The 16,520-nt window shown below is 32.9% G+C and overlaps 2 protein-coding genes across 6 annotated transcripts; one reads left to right on the top strand and one right to left on the bottom strand.

The window, feature by feature from the left end:
* The first annotated feature begins 547 nt into the window (after positions 1-547).
* On the top strand, positions 548-7,885 carry LOC113870276 (AUGMIN subunit 8-like). Of its 4 annotated transcripts, none has more exons than XM_027506876.1 (7): positions 548-840; positions 3,553-5,031; positions 5,155-5,274; positions 5,782-5,898; positions 5,981-6,070; positions 6,364-6,471; positions 7,555-7,885. In XM_027506876.1, exons 2-7 carry the CDS (start codon positions 3,709-3,711, stop codon positions 7,687-7,689), a joined length of 1,893 nt encoding a protein of 630 aa, XP_027362677.1. In that variant the 5' UTR covers positions 548-840; positions 3,553-3,708; the 3' UTR covers positions 7,690-7,885. The 4 variants fall into 4 exon arrangements, 3 of the variants coding, with proteins under 3 accessions (XP_027362677.1, XP_027362685.1, XP_027362670.1); XM_027506869.1 differs by lacking the exon at positions 548-840 and adding an exon at positions 2,869-3,437; XR_003505520.1 differs by lacking the exon at positions 548-840 and adding an exon at positions 2,866-3,437 and having other exon boundaries at positions 3,550-5,031; positions 5,155-5,898.
* A 1,963-nt stretch (positions 7,886-9,848) lies between these two features.
* Positions 9,849-16,418, bottom strand: LOC113870260 (cellulose synthase A catalytic subunit 7 [UDP-forming]-like). Of its 2 annotated transcripts, XM_027506862.1 has the most exons (13): positions 15,776-16,418; positions 15,322-15,517; positions 15,047-15,204; positions 14,885-14,927; positions 14,658-14,760; positions 14,270-14,536; positions 13,563-13,908; positions 12,970-13,227; positions 12,657-12,869; positions 12,074-12,245; positions 11,781-11,971; positions 11,038-11,391; positions 9,849-10,623 (listed from the first exon to the last, which is right to left on the bottom strand). In XM_027506862.1, the coding sequence occupies exons 1-13, from the start codon at positions 15,905-15,907 to the stop codon at positions 10,036-10,038; spliced, it is 3,021 nt and encodes a 1,006-aa protein (XP_027362663.1). In that variant the 5' UTR covers positions 15,908-16,418; the 3' UTR covers positions 9,849-10,035. The 2 variants fall into 2 exon arrangements, with proteins under 2 accessions (XP_027362663.1, XP_027362657.1); XM_027506856.1 differs by lacking the exon at positions 14,885-14,927 and having other exon boundaries at positions 9,960-10,623; positions 11,781-11,980; positions 14,658-14,779; positions 15,008-15,204; positions 15,776-15,892.
* Positions 16,419-16,520: the final 102 nt, after the last annotated feature.

Below are 16,520 nucleotides of genomic sequence, written 5' to 3'. Positions count from 1 at the left end.
CAACAAATTATAATTTTAGTTCTTCTAAATTACACCTAATTTAAAACACGTATTGTTAACATGGTCTTCCTGAAATATAGTTTAATAATCCATGTTAACAAACCTTAATAGAAGATTAATTTTATGGAGTATATATAACAGAATCAATTCTGGTCATCCATACATAATTATATATAGTTATGATTAGTGAGTGTATATACAATATGCCTATGAAATAAATTAATTTTAATCAAACAATTATATATAAATAATTAAAATTGTATTACTAAAATCTAAATTAAACTAATAGCCAAAAAAAAATCTGACTTAAACTATTTATTTATAATCATAATATTACACTTTAAGTAAAACTAAATAAGAAGTTAGCTAAACTAAAGTGGTAGTATTGATAATTACTGCTTAAGCCTTAGAGGCTAAGACTAATTAAAAGTAGGTGGCGCGAAAACAACTGGCCCTACATCTCCCTCCATTCCTAACTGAAACCGTTTTCTCATATCTCTATTTAATTTTTATTATATTAATTTAATTTTGCGTCAGGAAAACCCTTTTGGGTACTACCAAATCACTGAGACTTTCCCTCTTTTAATCACTCCTTCACCGTTCCCTTCCCTTCATAAAAATTGCAAAAACCCTCACCGGGAACCCACTTTCCGACGACCGGCACTTCACTCTCCGTCCATCTCCGGCGACTCGTTTCACCTTGGCGGAATCGTAAGGCTCTTGATTTTTCGTTCGTTTTTTCTTTGAAGGATGAAGGACTAATCACTCGTTCAATTATGCTTTGCGTTTCGACTCCATTAGATGTGCGAAATTTCACACAATTGAGAAATTCATGTTCCGGTTAGTTTCCATTTTCCGATTTTTCTTTATTTTATTTTGTTCGATCTAGATCCCTTCGTTTAATTTGCCGTCATGTTATGCGGAGATTACTTTGGCTTTTGTTTCTGATAAAAATTTCTGCGGTTAATTTTTTTTCCTGTTGATAAATTTTTCTCCCAATACGTAAGAGGTTTAATTTTCAGTAAGCTTCTGTGCAAAACATGATTCTATGAACTAGCACTATGTATTGTTTTTGTGAGTTTACCACACTCACAGGGAAACACTGAACGTGTCTTGAGTACGAGAGACACGAACCTGCGCATCCATCCAGATTCCAGACATCTGTCATGGATCCCTCTCAGAACCCTTTTTTTCTTTCTAAATTTTCCCGGAACTGTTTTCTCTCTCTTTCTTGGATTTCATCGATACTGCAAAATTATGCTGTATTGCCAAAAACGGAATTACAATTTTACGCTTCTATAATTATTATTACTGAATTTAATTCTCGCATTACGTCCATACTAATAAAATTAATTTTATTTATATTAATAAATAATAAATTTTTTTAAAAATAAAAATTTAATGATAATTTATTTTAAAAATAAATTTAACTAATAAATTATGAATTTAATTGAAATTTATTAACAGTGTTAATATTTTTATGTTGTCCTTAAATCACGTATCGTTATTTGTTAGTAAGAATCATTAATTTTTATTTCATAATAGGGTCATAAAATTAATTCTATGAAATAAAATTATATTAACTATATTCAAGAAAACAAAATATATTTAAAGTGTTTAAAGGGCTACTATCTCTCTTGCATAAAAAATTTAAATAAAAGATTTATACTGTATATAAAGAAGGAAATTTATCATAAGGCATATTGTAACAAAATTTGTCTTTAAATTTTGAAGAGTATATATTATTACGATGAATTGTTCCACTCAATCTCGTATATCTTCGTAAATTATTTATATAAAATAAAAACATTAAAATAAATCATTTAATTTTATGGATACCAAATATAAAGTAAAAAGAAATTATTATTTCTTAGGATGATAAAATTAAATATATAGTATTTTATAAGTATATACATAGTATTTGATGAAAAAAAAGCGTACAGATTAAGATAAAATTGTGACTAAATTTATAAATAAGTTTTATAATTTTAAATTATAGAAAATATTATTTTTATATACGTATATTATATAATAAAATACTGTTTTGATTATTGATTTAATAAAAAATATATATTAGTAAAAGCTTTAATTTTTACATCATAGGTAAATATTTTATTATTTTTATTTTAATATTAAAATTATAGTATATGATTATTTAATAATATATATTATAATTGAAGATAGAGAAATTTTTTTAAAAATAAATAAAATAATAATTAAAATTAAGATTTTATTTTAAAATTGTGATATATATATATGAATGAGTTAGAAGTCGTTAAATTTAACATAATTTACTATTTATTTTTCTTATAAAAATATATTATCCATTTAAATAAAATAATGTAATTAAATGTTTATAAATTTTATTTTTATATGAAATTTTATTAAATTAATTTATTTGATAAAAATATTAATTCTATTTTTTTAAAAATTATTAAATATGGTAAGTATTTAAGTTTAAGACTTTATCTTAATAGATTTTTATTATGCCATTTTATTTATTTATCGTTGCTGAAATTGGGGTGTCTGAGTTTTTCAATTGTTTTGAACTTTTAACCACACCACACGAATCGTATTCGTATTTGCGAATCATGTTAGTTTTACGGGGATGGACAATGATCGTTCCAGCACGTGGACTTGCATGTCTTTACCCATCTCCCCGAGAACATTACCACCTGCGACTCCAACCTTCGATTAAATTAAGAAAATTATGATAGTTGTGCACAGCATACAAACAAAACAAGAGACATAATTAAGAGGAAACTCATAAATAAACAGTTAGTATTATTATACTAAAGCAATTAATTGCTAGTAAATAATGTCAAGTGTGTGGTGGTTTCATCTTAGGAAAACCTACAACATTGATTTAAGTGAAGTGTTTGATTGTTTAAGAGCGTTATCTGTTCTGCAATATATAGTTTTGTTTGGTAATACTTTGTGATGAAAGGGGCTGTTGAAGAGGGGAAGTAACAGGGATAGTGTATTTTGTGTGAAGTGAACCCATTGCCAGCACACACACGAGAGACCATGGCACTCTCGTGAGAGGAACAAAAGGAGGAAAATTTTATAGCCTGTGCCTTACCCTACGCACTTCCTCTTTCTTATCCTACACCATCCATTATCCAAGTCCACTCACCAGTATCACCAATTTCCAAGGGGACCCCCACCCTTCCCCTGCAATTTTGAATTCCTTCTTTTGTTCAGTTAAATAATAACAAACGTCTGATGACAATAAACGTTAAATGCACGTCGAGGCAGTTTCAGCGAGTTTCTCTCACCCATTACTCCAAATGTTGTTTGCCCCCTCTTTGTTCTTCTTGGCGTGTCCTGATCTGGTTGGATTTGGGTATTATTTGATGAGAAAAGCATACCCACTTGCTTTTCTCGGGTTTGATTGTCAAATTCGTTCTCCAACAGATCTTAGCTTCAGTAAAGATGTGCGCTTTTTCCATTTATTGTTCTCCCCCACTTTTCCTTTTTGACGGGTTTAATTCTTTTCCTTTTCTTTTTCTTTTGTATATCTGACTTTTAAGCTGTGTGCATTTGTAGCAGATTTACTGCGCGGAAAAGGATCTCCTTTATAGATAAGTTGGCGCGGTTCATTTATTCCGCTGAACGCGGGGCACATGATTGCCAAGGCTGCTGAATCTAGTTTGCTGAATTTTATTTTTTTTTATCAATGTGGTCTACTTGGGATAGATAGGGTGGATGGATGTATGTAAATCAGAGCAAGCATCGAGGAAACACAAAGCTGCGGAGACCCCAAGACCACTTTTGGTTCTGGCAGAAAAGAACAATGCAGTCACCACCACCGGGCGCTCTGGAACAAGGGAAGTTAGTTCTCGGTACAAGTCACCTACTCCTGCAAGCCCATCTGGTTCTCGTAGATGCCCTTCTCCAAACCTCACAAGAACAACAACGCCTGCTTCATCCTCCCAGTTGTTACCGAAGAGGTCTCTCTCTGCAGAAAGAAAGAGACCTTCAACTCCTCCTTCCCCACCAACACCAAGACCTTCCACCCCTGTCAATAATTCATCTGTAGATGGGAAGTTGTCAAAAAGGGTATCAGGTAGCCGATTGCCGGATAGTCTATGGCCTTCCACAATGCGAAGTTTGAGTGTTTCTTTCCAGTCAGATACCATTTCCATACCTGTTAGTAAGAAAGAGAAGCCAGTTGCTAGTGCTTCTGATCGTACTCTGCGACCAGCTTCAAATGTGGCACACAAGCAGGCTGAAACTCCAACCGTAAGAAAGCCTACTCCAGAGAGAAAATGTAGTCCCCTTAATGGGAAGAATGCTTCTGCTCAGTCTGAGAATTCAAAACCAGCTGACAGCAGCTTGCCTTCTCGGTTAATTGACCAGCATCGATGGCCGGGTAGGATAGGCGGGAAGGTATCTTCTAGTGCATTAAACAGAAGTGTTGATTGTGGTGATACCAGAACGTTGAATACTTCTGTTTCAGGAACTGTTTTTTCTTCACAGAGAAGATTGTCTAGATCAGATGAATCAAGTAAACCCTTGCAAAGGGCTTCTAGTGATGCTGTAAGGCTATTACCACTTATTGGAAGTGGCAGAATAGGAAGTGAGGCTAAATCAGTTGATGATTGTTCGCTACACAAATTAAGACCTCACAAATTTGTGGCTACAAGTCCGACAAATAAAGCTGGATTTGCCAGTGCTGGAGTCAGATCTCAGTCCTCGTCAGCTCCAGGATCACGTCTACCCTCACCTAGTAGGACCTCACTATCCTCTTCTAGTTCAAGAGGTGTCAGTCCATCTAGGTCAAGGCCATCAACTCCACCTTCTAGAGGGATTAGTCCATCTCGAATAAGGTCAACCAATTCATCCATTCAATCCAACAATTCAACTTCAGTGCTCAGCTTTATTGCTGATTTTAAAAAAGGAAAAAAAGGTGCAGCCTACATAGAAGATGCTCACCAATTACGACTTCTCTACAACAGATACTTGCAATGGAGGTTTGCCTCTGCAAAAGCTGATGCTGTACTTTACATCCAAAATGCAATTGTGGAGGTATTACTGACTACCTTTAACAACCTGCATACTCTTTTTTAATGTATTTCTTCTGCTATGTTATAGCATATATCCAAATAATTTGCCTAAATTGTTTTTAAAAAGGTTAATTCCATGGTGCAGAAAACTCTATATAACGTATGGATTACTACTTCGTCCATGTGGGAGTCTATTGTTAGAAAAAGGATCAATCTTCAGCAGCTGAAGCTTGAACTTAAGCTGAATTCTGTTTTAAATGATCAAGTAATGTTTCTCCTTTTCCACAATATATTATTTACATGCCAGCTTTTATTGTTGATTGTATAAATATAGTTATTTTTCCTTTTTAATTTTTCCTTGTAGGATAATTGTACTTGAGATAGTTTCTGATCAGTTCATTAGTGGCTACTTTACACAGCAGGAAATGGGCCCTAGATATTGAGAAGTTAATTTTCTTTTACTACTTTTTAGTTACAGGTTATTCATATTAGTTTATTTTAAGTGATTCAAAATTTTTATGAAATTGAAATAGAAGCTTTTGATTTGGGTTTTCAGCTTGGAGTTTTAGGAGGAGTATAGATAGAACATGTGAAATAGTTTTGGAGGGGAAAACATTCTGATCTAGACACTAGTATTGTGTGAAATCGTGAACAAAGTTGAGCTTCTAATTTCATTTGCTATGGTCGAGTTTGGGATGCTATTTTCTCCTTCTTTAATTGTTTCCAATTTCATGCATTCTTAAATGTTGGCCTTTTACAATGACTGAAGCAGATGATCTACCTTGATGATTGGGCTGTACTTGAAAGAGATCACATTGATGCTGTGTCTGGGGCTGTGGAAGACTTGGAGGCAAGCACTCTTCGTCTCCCTGTAACTGGAGGAGCAACGGTGTGTATACTGGCAGGATGTCCTTTTTGTTCAATAACTGAGGGAAACAATGGCTTTATTTGCTATGTTTGTACTTTTACAGGCAGATATTGAGCATTTGAAGGTCGCCATCTGTCAAGCTGTTGATGTCATGCAAGCAATGGGATCTGCAATCTGCTCATTGCTCTTGCAGGTGAGTTGACTGTATTCTACAGGATTTGTATGGTGTATGTTGACATTGACGAGGATAGATATAACAAATTTAACTTTTCAATTATATGCATCGTTGCCGAGCATGTGTCTGTCCAACTATTTTGTAATCCAATTTCAACTTGCACGTTTAACTTTTTCTTCCTTTGATTTCCAAATTGTAAAATTGAAATTTTGTATTCATTGGTAAAGGGCCCAACTATAAATTTCTTTATCATTGTCAGATCACATGGTCTGTTCTTGGTTCTTACACCATGTCATTTTTGGCTGTGCCAGATTGAGAGCATGAACAATTTAATTTCTGAGGTTGCTGTCAAAGCAGCACAGGAAAAGACCATGCTGGATGAATGTGAAATGCTACTGGCTTCAGTAGCAGCGATGCAGGTGAGAGTCATGATAAATGTCTTTTACAACGTGAATCATCCATAACAATTGTCTCAATACCTTGTATTGCATATTGTTGAGGTCCCACGTTGATTACAAATATGGCCAAAGGAGGGCTTATAAAGGCTTAGACAATCCTTAGCTCATGAGCTAACTTTTAAGTTTGAGTTATGTCAAGCCCAAAAGATAGTATAAAAGTCTATCATAAATTTGATTTTGGGTCATCTTCAAACCTACCATGAGGGAGATGTGTTGAAATCCCCCATTGACTTCAAATATCACTGAAGTAGTGCTTATAAAGGCATAGGCTATCCTCATCTCATGAACTAGCTTATAAAGTGTCATTTCTGATTTCCTTACTATGCTAATGTTTTTAATATATCAGTGCTTTTCATTTTGGTCCGTCTTTCTTTAATGGTTCAGGAGCATAATTTAGGATAGTGAAAATTCAGATTATAGAGTTTTCTTGCTCTTGAGCTATGCTTCCTACCTCATTCTTCACAAAAAGTGAACATGCCCTATTTTCATTCGAAGGACTGATAATCTCTATATTATTAGCTTGGCGTAGGGTTTTGTTGAATTTGCCTTTTGGAGCCGTTAAGGAATTTGGTGGCCTGCTGGAGACTATCTCTTATTCTTCTTTCCTCTTTTTCCTATCAATGGGATTCATGTTGTTTGTCTTTGTTTTTTAAATTGTTGGGGTTTTTAAGTTTTAGCCAGTTTATCTTATTTGACTTACAACTACAGTTTGTATGACTTTGTCAACTATCTTCACGTTTCATTCCCTTGTTCCTTCCATCATCATGGCTACAAGATGTTTTATTCGTTTATTCCTTTGTTCCACTGAGTTGTATCCCATCTGGTTGTCTGGGAAAATTTAGGACAACGATCTTGCAATATGTTTTATAACGATGGGGGGCATCCGTTGAACATGGACTTCATCATTCCCATCAGTAGGACAGTTTGAAAGGACATATATATCTGTGAAATGTTCTTCAATTGCTGCATAAATGGAATAGAATTCATTGCTTCATCACCATCGTCGTCTTGGTGTTAGTTTCTAATTAGTTTTGGCAAAACCAGGTTGAGGAAAGTAGCCTTCGGACGCATCTTGTGCAAATCAAGCAAGTAACAAATTCCGGAAATTTAAACAACCACGAACCTGACCTGCTGCCAAGCCAACAAGTAATAAATTATCTCTTGCGACTTCAGCCATAGTATCGGTATCTAATATCTTTCAGGTTCTTTACCTTTGTAAATTTTCGAATAGTTTTTCTTTAACCGTTAAATATTCTGGAATCGATATTGTTTTGTTACCCTTTGGTTATTTTTTTTCTTCATCCTTTTTGCCCCACAATACTCGAGGCTATAGGTTTCCACTTGTAATTTTGTCTCAGGCAAAGGAAAAAAAAAATTGAAAAGCAATGGAGCAAAATATCATCCAAATTTACAATGTAATTTTTAAGTTTAATTTCTGTTTTATTCCTTATACGAAACCTGTATTTTAAGTTTAAGTCCCTGTACAAAAGAAATTTATAAAAAAATCTAAATAAAAAAATTATTTTTGAAGTAGTTCTTGACGTTGACTTCTATTATAAAATTGTCATCTAATGTTTACACATTTTTTTATTCCTGTACATGACACATTTATTCATTGTGGTTGTTATGCATAACCTATTTTTTTTATTTTGGTCCTTATATGAAAAAAAAAAATTCAATTATAGGATCAAAGTAAAAAAGATGTTAAATTAAGGGACTAAAATGAAAGAAAAAGTTATGAAAATGGCCAAAATAAAATTCACCATCAAAATAAGTTAAAAATGCTATGATGATTCGTGATAGATCACGAGATAATTTACAAATTTTAAATAATATTATTATGATTTAATGTGATTATGAAAATTATTACAAGATGATACTTAAAATTTGGATAAAAAATATTTTTTATTCATTATTAAAGATTATAAGGAGAGAATGCAAATTAATTTTCAAGTGTCAAAGTTATTATTATTATTTACTTATAGGCTATAATTTATAATTAAATTTTCTCATATTTCTATGTATAATAACAGTGGATTAATTATTTTATGAACAAAATTTAATATTTATAGATTAGAAGGTTATTGCTAATTTCATAACTAAATCTCTAGTTTTAATTGAAGAAAATCAAATAAAATAAAAATAAAAATTTAAAGTACTTCATATAAGTTTTATCTTCAAACTATCTATTAAGTGATCTCTTAAAAAAAATATAACATCAAAATATTTTTTATTTAACTCTCATGTACTATTTATGAATAATGATTTAGAAAGTTTAAATAATGTGACTGCCTATATAGTATAAAAAAGCGTAAAACAAAATTTTGACAAAATACATGTTTATATTTAATTAGTTAAATAATTGAAAAACTAGTTAAATATTTATCGAAATTTACAACAATCAAGGCTTCATTTATTTTTATTTTTAATTATGTTTTTTTTTTTGAAAAAAAAACTGTACTGACCATCAATTCTCATTCATAAGATATGCCTATATTCATTTATTCTATTTATGCATCAAATGTATAATTAATGAGTCAAAAATAGAAAACTGTTAATGTAATAAATGATTTTTGTAATTCTTTTTCATTTTCTGTGTGTACTACGAGTGAGCATGGATGAAATTTTTTAAAAAATTAATCTAAATCTATTTAAAATCTATTTATACTGATTAAATTTTGAATCAATCTATTTTAATTTTTTTTAAATTAATTTAAATTTAATTTTAAAATTTAGATTTGATTTAAAACTGAATAAAAATATATTATAAACATTTTTTATATTATTATATTAAAAAATATTAAAATTTTATAATAACTAATATAAAATTATATTTATATATTTTAATCTATTAATTATAATCCATTTAGAATATGATGTTTCTCTTTATTAATGCATGCAACTATATATATACACACATTAGTATAAGTTTAAAATTTTTTACACATAATCTGAGTCTTTTATTTGACTTAAATCTAACAGGTTATAATTTATTACTTTACTGACTGTTAGATTTAAGTTAAATGAAAGATTCATATTGAATTTAAGAGTTTTTATACTTACAACGATATAAGAAAATCCTGCTCCTATATATATATATATATATATATATATATATTAATCTTTAACTGTTTAAATATTCAAAATAGAAACTTTTATTAAAAAAAAAATATTTACTATATTAAAGATATAAAATTGTAACTAATACTTGCTTTTTAGATACCATCTTAGTTACTTAAGTTGAAGGTAATATTTTTATTTTTTAAAATTTTTGCTGATTGGTGCTAGATTCGGTATATCTTCTTTAGATTTCAGTGAGACCAATAACTGTAAGTTGCAGCCAAAAAAAGAAAAATAGATAACAAGTAACACGTGTTTCTAATTACAAAATTAAGTACATTGCTCTGGGCTTTCTCCTTTGATTTAATTAAAAATGAAAATAGAAAAGAAAATGACCTAGCATTATTCATCTCGGTGCATCTAGGCTCTCATTACTCACTTGACACACGTAAAGATACAGTAGATTCAGCAACTGATTCCACATTGCTTGACATCAGGCCCCTTTGTTTTTAACACAAAAGGGTCAATTCTGACCCAAACCAATGAGAAGATAGAAGCCAAAAGCACAGACCATATCACAATAAGTGTTGGTGTTCTGTTCTGCCTACCCATTAGACCTTTAAGGAAAGGGTACAAATGGACAATAACCCATAAAGAAAAGAAGAGTTTTCCAAGCAGTGCCCCCCAAGAATGTTCACCACTATTTATGGAATCTGTGAAGCCAGCTACAATACCAATGAGGTTTATTATTATGATGGTGGTTGGAGGTATTAGAAGTGCTGTCCATCTAATGGCATAGAGTTCACGAAACTCTACATCATCTGGTGCCTTTGATACAATGCTGAAGTTTGTGTTTACTCTACCAAGTGGCAGGGCTGCTATTAGGCCTTGCATAGTGGCAAAGAGGTTTGCTGACACACTGCCAATCACCCAAAATTGCTGGCTTCTCCACCATTCCTCAAGGCTAACTCCACTCCATCTCAATTCCAGAATCGCTGAGGCAAAGATTGAGATGAACAATGCAATGAAGATTAGACTTGCAAATGTGCCTACCTGGAAATGAATCAACAATAGCTTTTCATCAGTGATTGAATCAAGAACTTGATAAGCGTTTGAAAAGATCTAAGGAAACTTAGATAGCAAGAAAGAAGAACATTGCAGAAATTACATTTGTGTTTCTAATCTTATTTGTAAAGAATGTATACTATACTTCTGTTTATTTATTTCTAATAATTTCACATCAGTATGTTTTACTCATGTTTATACACACCCATTTAAAATGCACCTCTTTTACTCTCTCTATATTATGATTTGACATTTTATAATGAATAGTATACAAGATGATAAAAAACAAATTATTGAGAATGCATACTATTTACTATTTAGCATGTTAGAGGTTCCTGATTATCCAATGATGTATCATGTGTGTTTTTTATGTGAAGTAAATAATAAAAAGAAATTTGATACCGATGGTGTGATGAATTTATCAGTGAGCAAGCAGATGGCAGGAATGAGACAATATATGAGGAGGGGGATTGAGGTGAACGGGTAGACAGTGCTATTAATATAGGCAATTCTTTGGAGCCCCTTGAGTCTTCCTCCCTTGAAGCCATAGAAGAGAGGACAATGGCTGCTGAATAGGATCTGAAGTGATCCCAGTGCCCATCTAAGCACCTGGTTCAGTCTATCGGTAAGGTTGATTGGAGCTGTACCCCTGAATGCATCTCTCTTTGGCATGCAGTACACAGACCTCCAACCCTGACAATGCATCTTCAAACTTGTCAAAGTATCTGTTGCTATTGATCCATAGCTCAAACCCACCTATGCATGCCAAAAATCATCAAGAATGTTTCAGCTGTTATCTACCAATTCATTTGGAAAATAAATCCTTGAGCAAGTATAGACACATCTAAATAGTAGTCATACCCTTGTGGAACACATTTCCATTTGGACACAACGGATTATTTTAAATGCTTCTAACTGTAATATATAATTTTCTTTACTTTTATAGCAATACACATAGAATGTCAGAATAGTTAGATAAATTATAAAATTTTATTATGTTTATAATGACTTAGACTCATTTTTAAAAATATCAAATATCCCTTTCCAATTATAATTTGTATTTTATATTAATTTTCAGATTAATTTGTGTTATAGTGGTGTCATTATGTCTTCTGAATTGTCAAAATTTGTGGTTTGGAGGGTACCTCGTATCCCCAAAGTGTTCTGTCTTCATATCTACAACCCATGACATGAATGGCTTCTTTAAGCAGGGCTTCCTGACTCGAAGAAGGATCAGCACCACCTTCTTCTGTCATTGAAGAATTCATAAAAAGTGTGGACTTCCCAAATTTGTTTTCATCATTCATCTGTGACTTCAATAGCTCTTTGTCCTCATCTGTTGCTTCTACAAAAGAAAAGTAGTTGTTGAGAGAGAAATCAGAAAAGAAAAATGCTTCTTTTCGGGTGTTTTTGATAAATTATAGAGGATTGTGATCACCTGTTATGGTTGCATCCTCTCCAGTCTCATCCTGTTTGGAGTGAACTTGCACCATTCGTGGGCGTTTTGAAGCCTTTGGAGCATCAAAGCCAGTTAAAGCCTTCCTTCTAAAGATACATCCTGAACCAACATAAGAAGGTCCCTGAATTCCATCTAGGCACCTCAAGTTAATCTGCAAAAAATTAACACAAAGTGTACCTGATCAAATTTCGAAGGAAACAAAATAATTTTGAATAAATATACAATTTGATCCTTGAAAATGGCATCTTATTTATCTTTGGCTCTTGAAAGTTTCACTTGGTATAATTTAGTCCTCAAATGTATTAACTTACTCTATTTTGGTCCTTCCTTGACAAATTTATAAGCAACCGGGAGTAAAGTGTAAGCAAAAGTAACATATTTAGGGATTAAATTGTACACACCAACACTTTCGAGGACTAATTAGTTTCCAAAATGACCAAAATGTGAGTATAAAAAGTAAAACTTTCGGGGATCAAAGATAAATAAAGTGTGCATTCAAAAACAAATTTTGTATATTTACTCATGAATTTTAAAACAAAAGAGGAATTAATATTGCACTTACATCAAATAAAACAGTGTTTTTGTTCGCATAACGATCGTTCCTATCTAGGCTGTCAAATCTTAATGGAAACTGGACAAAGCCAATGCCATTCCCAAGTTGTATGTCCATGAAGAAACACATGGCCTCTCTCACGACTTTGCTGTTATTCACATAATGATTGCAATCCAAGTTCAACACAAAAGGAGCATTGCTTAGCACTGCTGATACGCGAAGCTGAAAGTTTAGGCCAAAAAAGAATCTTATGTTAGATTCATGCCATGAGGATGAGAAAACATGATTTGGAAGATGAGAGAAAAGTGATTGAAATGTTTACCAAGGCATTAATTGCGCCGGCTTTGCCGTGGGGTTGAAATGCAGGCCTTTTCTCACGAGACATGTAGACAAGACATGGAAGCTCATTACCTTGATGGCCTCCACTCTGAGCAAGAAGGATTTGTATCATACTTGGATGATCTTTGGTGTTGTTTCCTGGCCATGGTGTCTCATCTTTCATAGTCCATCCTTCTAGGGGAATTCTCATGGATTTAGCCACAAGTGCATTTATCCTCACCTTAAATTCTTCATATTCTCTCTGTCATGTAAGTGCAAAGAGCCGGTGAAACTTTGTTCTTCACATTGCAGTAGTATGAATCAATATTTTAAAGGTTAAATTAAAACATTGATTCCTATATTTGATCTTTCCTAATGTAATCTCTACAAGAAAAACCTTACATTATCATTTTTGCAAACATCAAAAAGTCATCAAGCTTTCATGCTAGAGATCACCATTATCATTTTTTCATGTAAAAATTAAAATATAATGTTTTCATGTAGGGATCAAATTAAAAAATGGTGTCCAGTTTGGAGACCAAAATTTTAACTTGATATGTTTTAAAAGAAGGCATAAGTTTAAGCATTAATGCTAACCTTCATTGTGCGACGGTCTTTTACATATGTAGACTGAAGCTTATCCTTTAGAAAATCTATCTTCTCAGAGAAGTACTTCTCTGGTGCTCTAGGTTCTACAGAGAATTTTTTGCAAAAAGGTACCCATTTTCTGGCAAATTCAGCAGTTTCTTGAAGAGCTTCAAAGGTGAGCATGGAAGCTCCATCATCAGAAACGTAGCATGAGATTTTGTCAGCAGGGTAATCCAAGGCCAAGATTGAAAGAACTGTGTTGGCTGTAACTAGAGGAGGTTCCTTGATTGGATCTACAGTAGTTACAAAGATATCGATTGGAGAAAGCATATTGGGCTTGTTCTCCGGTTCAAACCTGCATTACAAGTTCTAGACATTTAGTTTATTGATTCGATTCCAAGTCTTATAGAAAACAGAATCAACCATAAAGAAAAGGTAGTGTCACGAACATCACATAACGTGTTGTTAGTGACTCAATTATTGTAATACAAATGCTAACCGATGTCCTTAGAGTACTCATCAAGGAATTAGAAGTAGAATTTTTTTATTGAGAAGTGTAACAATGCACTCTTTAAGTGATTTCTAATAAAAAATTTCTATTTATTAATTCCATAATTAATAGTCTAAGCCATGTCGTTATATTTGTTATTTGGTGTCAACTCTTGCTCTTGGAAGTTCTATGAATATGAAAATTAGTTCCATTCAGGAGACTTGACCTGATTGAAAGACGATCAAGGTAGGTCTCACGGTTAATGGGAAACCATTTTGGAAGCTGATCAATTATCCATGATAATGCAAGCCAGATTTCACATGTCACAGATGTGAACCATAGTCCAATTGCATCAGGTACAGGGTGGAAGATTCTGTACTGAAAGAAGAGTAACAGAAGGAGGAGCCGAGCCGTAACCATCATTCTATAAGGACTTAGTTTGCCTGAAGGTATTGCTACTTTCCTTGAGAGTGGCTGTCTAGCTTCATCTTTCCTGCACCATGTTATATGATAACACACAAAGCATTAATTACTTTTCATTTTTGTTCACTATACATGGTTGTTAAAATAGTATCATAAAGTTCCTAAATTGGGAACAGTGACATGCTGCATACATGGCCTTTTCTGGATCAACTGAGGCATCAGTTTCAGGCCACAGATTGCCTTGGTGCAACTTCCACTCATCTGTTTTCTCCTTTTCATCAAATTTTGCACCACCTGCTTCATAAAGGGGGTACTAATTATAATAAACAAGTGTCTTGTCTTCATTTTATTTCTTCCTTATCCAGTTAAAGGAAGAAAGACATTGGATTATCTAATAAAAGAGAAGGCCAAAACATACCTGGTTCTCCACTGTGAGAAGATATGGGTAGGTCCCCATAGACCTGCATGTTGCATAGAAATAATTTAAACTACTGTATCTATAGTTCAGTGAAAATAAATATGAAAATCTCAAAGTTAAAACTTGATAAATATAATGCTTGTAGAATTTCGTTTCCTTTACCGGTTTTGATCTAGCATTTCCATGATCATCTCCATGAATCATCTTCCCTTGCAGCATCTCTTCATGCTTAAGCTTGTACTTTTCTTCTTCCATTTTGAATTCATGCTCAATGTCATCCACATCATCTTCATCTTCATCTCCCTCCACTCTTGGGCTTCCTTCGCACACCAAGAAACAACAATCAAAAAGAAAAGTCACAAAATAGAAAAATGTATACATACATTATTTTCTTTATCTCTTTTGGTTCGTATTATACTTTCTTCATTTCCATTTACCTTTGATACGCTTGTATCTTGTATGGCATTGAGGACAAACTTGAGTCCCTTCCCTTCTTTCATACTCATAACATGGCCTACACACAGGGAAACCACACTCTTCACAAGCTACAAATAAGTCTCCATCCACTGTAAGTCCCACACAATCGCCACATATCTCACATAGCTGACCATCTAAGTTTTTCACAGGCTTACGCTGTAACAAATTAAATAAGGTATATGTTATTCAAACACCAAAGAAAACTGTAATTTTTCTTGTAGAATATATATTGAAATACATAATTAAAAATACATTGTATGATTATTTAAAATTTTAAAAATAATGTCATTTGAAAAGTTTTCAAAAACACTGTCGTTTAGAATTCGTACTTACAATTTATACATATAGATTAATGTCATCATATTATATAATTAAAAAAAGAAGACTTGTCTTCCTCGTTTCTCTATGGTTTACCTCATCATGTCCTTGGATGACCACAAGCTCATTGCTGTTTGGAGTTCCTGCAAAAAGTCCAGTCCTAGCTTCCATGGTGAGTGAGGAATGGAAGCAGTGTGCAAGTATGGTGAGAGAGGTTTGGGTTTGCATATATAGCTCTTCTAATTAATCAAGGTAAAACATAAAAGTGCCTGTTTTTCACGTGTCCACATAAGGGTACTATTGATGGTTGTGGTGTTACTACTGACTTGAAGGGTTGAAGTTATACTGCAACTAAATTTATGTTGAAAATATGGGTATAGAGTATGCATGTGCTTAAACATAGCTTAATGCAGAGACATCTTTCTGAAGAGGGCATGCTTTTCTGTGGTATTGGAGAATGTTCTGCCCTTGTTAAGGTACATAGGCACGTCTCATGTTTCAGTTTCATAATGTTTATACAACAACTATAGAAACTGGACGTTCTTCCTAAGTTCCTTGACATTTTTTACAACATTAGTGACCCTTATGTTTATGTCGCTGCTTAGCATGAAACTCAATCATATTCAAGAAACTGAGATCCTCCCCTGGTGTTTTGTCACACTAGATTGATGTGTAACACTAACCCTACAAAAATGACTATGTGGGTAAAGAAGGATAGGATGTCGCCACCTTGTTTCTTCATTAATAAGATATATGTTCCCACCTTTTATATTCAATTAGTATCATACCCTAAAAAAAACAACGATTTATTGTTGCTTTGTCGTTTTGTTAGTGGGAATGG

The sequence above is a fragment of the Abrus precatorius genome, unplaced genomic scaffold, assembly GCF_003935025.1.
Source record: "Abrus precatorius isolate BTA unplaced genomic scaffold, Abrus_2018 Scaffold10, whole genome shotgun sequence".
Taxonomy (NCBI): domain Eukaryota; kingdom Viridiplantae; phylum Streptophyta; class Magnoliopsida; order Fabales; family Fabaceae; genus Abrus; species Abrus precatorius.
This window is presented reverse-complemented; position numbering and strand designations above follow the sequence as displayed.

Bases quoted from the DNA above. Each gene is read 5' to 3' on its own strand.
- LOC113870260 (XM_027506862.1), bottom strand. From the start codon at position 15,907: ATGCAAACCCAAACCTCTCTCACCATACTTGCACACTGCTTCCATTCC. The intron at 12,870-12,969 runs GTAAACATTTCA...CTAAACTTTCAG, and splicing joins CCGGCGCAATTAATGCCTTG to CTTCGCGTATCAGCAGTGCT. The intron at 12,246-12,656 runs GTAAGTGCAATA...AATTTTTTGCAG, and splicing joins AAAACACTGTTTTATTTGAT to ATTAACTTGAGGTGCCTAGA.
- LOC113870276 (XM_027506876.1), top strand. From the start codon at position 3,709: ATGGATGTATGTAAATCAGAGCAAGCATCGAGGAAACACAAAGCTGCG. The intron at 5,032-5,154 runs GTATTACTGACT...TCCATGGTGCAG, and splicing joins TCCAAAATGCAATTGTGGAG to AAAACTCTATATAACGTATG. The intron at 5,275-5,781 runs GTAATGTTTCTC...TGACTGAAGCAG, and splicing joins ATTCTGTTTTAAATGATCAA to ATGATCTACCTTGATGATTG.